General features: G+C 64.6%; 1 protein-coding gene across 1 annotated transcript; it reads left to right on the top strand.

The window, feature by feature from the left end:
* Window positions 1-1,623: 1,623 nt before the first annotated feature.
* Window positions 1,624-3,801, top strand: EMIHUDRAFT_453820 (hypothetical protein; the record flags this gene model as incomplete). The annotated part of the gene is made up of 3 exons (XM_005757118.1): window positions 1,624-2,437; window positions 2,509-2,687; window positions 2,756-3,801. The coding sequence occupies 3 exons, from the start codon at window positions 1,624-1,626 to the stop codon at window positions 3,632-3,634; spliced, it is 1,872 nt and encodes a 623-aa protein (XP_005757175.1). The 3' UTR covers window positions 3,635-3,801.
* Window positions 3,802-4,347: the final 546 nt, after the last annotated feature.

Below are 4,347 nucleotides of genomic sequence, written 5' to 3'. Positions count from 1 at the left end.
TCAGGAGGAGATCCGAAACTGCTTCAAGCGGCGCGCGCGCAGCCTGGCGGGCGGCCCCGGGGGGCGGGAGGAGTAGCTTCGAGGAGTAGCTTCTCCCGCGCGCGGAGAGGCGGCGGGGCCGGAGAACACGGACGCGACGGCGTCGGCGGCGCGTGCCTCGCCGCCCGACGCCGGCCAGTTTTCTTCTGAGTAATGGAGAAGTCTGTCCGCGCCTAAGGATTCTGCCATTCCTATTCTGCTCTACTACACAAGGATTCTTGCTATTCTACCTCTCACTAGATTCCCCTTCCCAGGTTCCTCTTCTGCTCAGATATTCTGATTCTCTCCCCAGACTCTCCCATCTTGGCCCCGCTTTCAGCTTCCTGATTCTCCATTCTCGTTTCCTCCGCTTCCTTTCCGATTCTCTAGGGCAGCCAGAGCCAATTCCTGATTCTGCTCCCCCCTCCCGATTCTCCTGTCTCTCTTCCTATTCTTGATGCTCCATTTGATTCCTGATTCCTGATTCCTGATTTGTCGGATCGCCCACATTTTGACCGGGATTCTGATTCCTGATTCCTGATTCCTGATTCCTGATTCCAACATTTTGACCGGGATTCTGATTCCTGATTCCTGATTCCTGATTCCTGATTCCTCGGAGTTACGCATTTCGGCGGGATCCTATGTTGGCCTGACTCTCCGAACTCCTGAGCCGATATTGCGTGTGCGCGGGGCTTCACACAGCTCACTCAAACTTCGCCCGCGCGGCAGCATGCTCAGGCGCGGGTCTCTCTGGCGCTCCAGCCTCACCGCTCACGTCAGCGCACTCAGCGCTTAGGCCTCGGTCCGGCGTCCGCAAAGGCGCAGTGTGTGGTGCGGGCTCTGCCCGCCCCCCCGAGGAGAGGGGGGGGGGGGGGGGGGCCCTCCCCCCCGGGGGGGAGCCCAACGAAACTCGGCTCGGGGTCAAAATAACCCCCCCCCCCCTGGTTCCCTTTTTTTAAAAATGCTCCCCCCGAGCGGGTCGCTTTTAAACCCAGCTCCCCGCGGCTGTCGCCGCGTCTCGCCTGTCTAGGCGTCGTGATGCGTGTGTGCTTTTGAGCTGGGCGTATAAGAAGAAGAAATTGAAGCACTCCTCCCATTGACTTAGTACGAGCACCGAGACACGAGACAGCAGCCTACCCGTTCTACACCCACACCGCCGCGGAGCTGCCTAGCTGGCGGGTGCATTCACAGCGAGCCCGCGGGCTTGGAGACCCAATCAGACAGCACTCCCCACAGCAAAAGAACAGACGTGCCGCTGTGAGCATCGCTGAGCAGCACCAAGACCGCTTGCGTGCAGATGAGAGAGAAAAAGTACGTGCACATGCATGAGAGCGGTGACGCAGACTAAGTCGAGCGCGTCAGAGAGAGAGGTGTTTCGACACCGAGCGAGTGTTTTGAACGCCGAAGAAATCGTTCAGAAAGAAAATCTCTTGCCGGTGTTCACAGAGCTGTGTGAACACCGGCTACTCGGCCTTAGCCGTCGGTACGTCAAGACTGCGATCGCCAAGTATCGAGGAGCCGGAACCCTGGCTGGTCGTGAGAGGCAGTGGAGGCCAAACAGCGACACACAGAACCGCACCCACAGCTGCGGTCGTCCGCTCGTCCATGCTTCACGTTCTCCTTCCGCTCCCTCTCTCCCTCGCCGCCGCGTCGCCGCCACCGCCGCATATCGTCGTCGTCGGCGGAGGCTGGGCCGGCTACACGGCGGCCGAGGCGCTGTCTGCCGACCCTGCCTGCAAAGTCACGCTGCTCGAGGCCTCGCCACGTGCTGCGGGAGGCCTCGCTGGCGGCTGGCGAACGCCGGGCGGGCGACCGGTCGAGGCTGGCATCCACGGCTTCTGGCGCGAGTACAAGAACACGTTCAAGGTGATTGATGATATTGGCCTCGACGCCGACGAGGTCCTTGGCCCGTTCACGCCCTCCGCCCTCGTCAGCAAGAATGGCCCAGTTGCAGTGGCGCCGGTCTTGGCGACCGCAGAAGCATCGACGACGGCGGCCACGACACCCGACGCCTTGCTCGAGCTGCTCCGCCGCGCGTCCATGCCAGGCGCCGACCCGCTAAAGCAGATCGCCGACCTGCTCCCCGCGCCGCTCGACACCGCGCTGCTAGCAGAATTCTCTGAGCGCTCCCCGTTGAGCCTGCTGGACCGCGCCTCGGGAGTCGGCCTACTCGCTTGCTGGGCCGACTTCCGGCAGGAGGATGCCGACTCGTGGGCGCGGTACGACGACGTGTCGGCGGAGACTCTGTTCAAGGACTATGGCGGCGTGACCGATCCTCTCTATGACGAGCTGGTGGCGCCGCTGCTGCACGTGCTGCCCATGGGGCCCGGCTACGACATCTCAGCGGCCGCCGCACTCTCGTGCTTCCACGTCTTCGCGCTGCAGTCGCGTGGTGCCTTCGACGTCCGCTGGTGCCGCGGTGGCATCACGGAGAAGAGCTTTGGCCCGTCTTCCTAGACACTTCCTAGACACGTCCTAGACACTTCCTAGGTGGCATCACGGAGAAGATCTTTCGCCCGTGGCAGGAGCGGCTCGAGGCGCGCGGCAACGTCGTCTTGCGGGGCGGCGCTCGCGTCAGCGGCATCGCCCCTGCCGGGGCGGTGGACGGCGCGGCGGCGGTGGACGGCGCGGCGGCCACGGCTACGGGTTGCGGGGGGCTGCTCGTGCAGGTCCCGCCCCCCGACCCACCTCCCCGTCCTTGCCCTCGCCCTCATCTTTGCCTCTTGCTGGTGGAAAGGTCCTTGGCGACGAGACGCCCCTCGCTTGCGACGCCATCGTGCTCGCCGTCGGCGCCACATCGGCCGCGCGGCTGTGCGAGTCCTCGCCGCTGCTCGCATCGCTGCCTGCGACGCAGCGCTTTGGCGAGCTCCGCGGCGTCACGTGCGTAGCGGTTCGCGTCTACCTGCAGCCCGCCCCGCGAACGACCGGCTTGCTGGGCGGCTCCCATGCATCCACGCTGCTGCCGCCCGCGGTCGCTGCGGCGATGCGAGCCTCGCCGGTGACCGTCTGCGGCCCGGAGATCGGCGGGATGGCAGAGCTGTCTGAGGCGGGCTTCTGCGTCTACGACTTGCAGCGCATGCACGACGAGCACGCTGCCGGCGATCTCGCGGTTCTCGAGGTCGACTTTTACCGCGCGGAGCGCATCGCGGACGTCGACGACGACCACGCTGTCGCCCGCCTCGCATTGGAGGCCGCCGCCGCCGCGCTCGGTGTGCCCGCCGCGACGCTGGATCCGTCGCTCATCGTCGACGTTGCCGTCGTGCGGGCGAGGCGTGCGGTCTCGCATTTCGCGCTCGGCTCGGCGGCTCTCTCCCCGGGGCTGCGCCTCGGCGAGGGCGTGTACGCATGCGGCGACTGGGTCGACCGCACAGGCCACGCGTCATGGAGCACCGAGAAGGCAGTCGTCACCGGCCGGCAAGCCGCGGCTGCCGTCGGCCGCTCCCTCGGGCTGCGAGCGGTCGATGCGCAAGTCATCCCGGCGGCGGAGGACACGCCGCAGCTTGCGGTTCTCCGGAAGATCTCCGCGGCGCTTCGGGCGGCGGCGCCGACAGGGACGGCCCTGCCCCCGCCCGCGCCGTGGGCGGCGCTGCTCAAGGCGGTGTCTTCGCAACGATAGCACGCAAAATAGCGGGCGCCGCTGGCACGCTTGCAGAATCGCGGCGCGTGCGAGGCGAAAGTACGGTCAGACGAACGAGTGTACAAGTGTGCGTGCAATAGTAGTGCGCACCGATAGCGAGTAGGGATGTGTACGCGGCGGCATGCATGATGGGGCGGGTGACCCCCAAAACGAACAGACAGCTGGCGGAGCGCCTTCGCTCGCATCACAGATTTCTCGGTGGCATAAAATCATGGGTCCGGCCCATGATTTTACACTTCCATAATATGACAAAGGTGGTTATATCAAAATTACACTTGTAAAAATAACGGGTGTGAAATTACAGTCATAAAATTATGCGTGTAAAGTAATACCCGGCATGCATGAAATTACAGCGCCTGGAACACCCGCCGCGCTGGGGGGCGCGCGCGGCCGCGCGCACGGGGCGCGGCACGACGGCCACGGGGCATGGTGCGGCACTCATTCTCTCCGTCTACTACACATATAGGGCCAAAGCCGACGGACATGCATGGGGTACATGCAACAGAGACATGCACATGCAGTGTGTCATGCTAGCGTCATGATTGGCGTGCGGTGGGCGCCGCCCGAGAGCAAACTCGCGGCGCCCCTCATCGCTCAGCCTCTCTCTAGCCGCTCGAGAGCAACCTCGAGCCTGGCGTCTCCCTGCCCCCCGAGCGGCGCATGCAACTCGTGCCCCCCCCCCCCCCCTCCTT

The sequence above is a fragment of the Emiliania huxleyi genome, assembly GCF_000372725.1.
Source record: "Emiliania huxleyi CCMP1516 unplaced genomic scaffold EMIHUscaffold_93, whole genome shotgun sequence".
Lineage (NCBI taxonomy): Eukaryota > Haptophyta > Isochrysidales > Noelaerhabdaceae > Emiliania > Emiliania huxleyi.
Note: the sequence above shows the minus strand (reverse complement) of the source record. Positions and strands in the feature narration are given on the sequence as shown.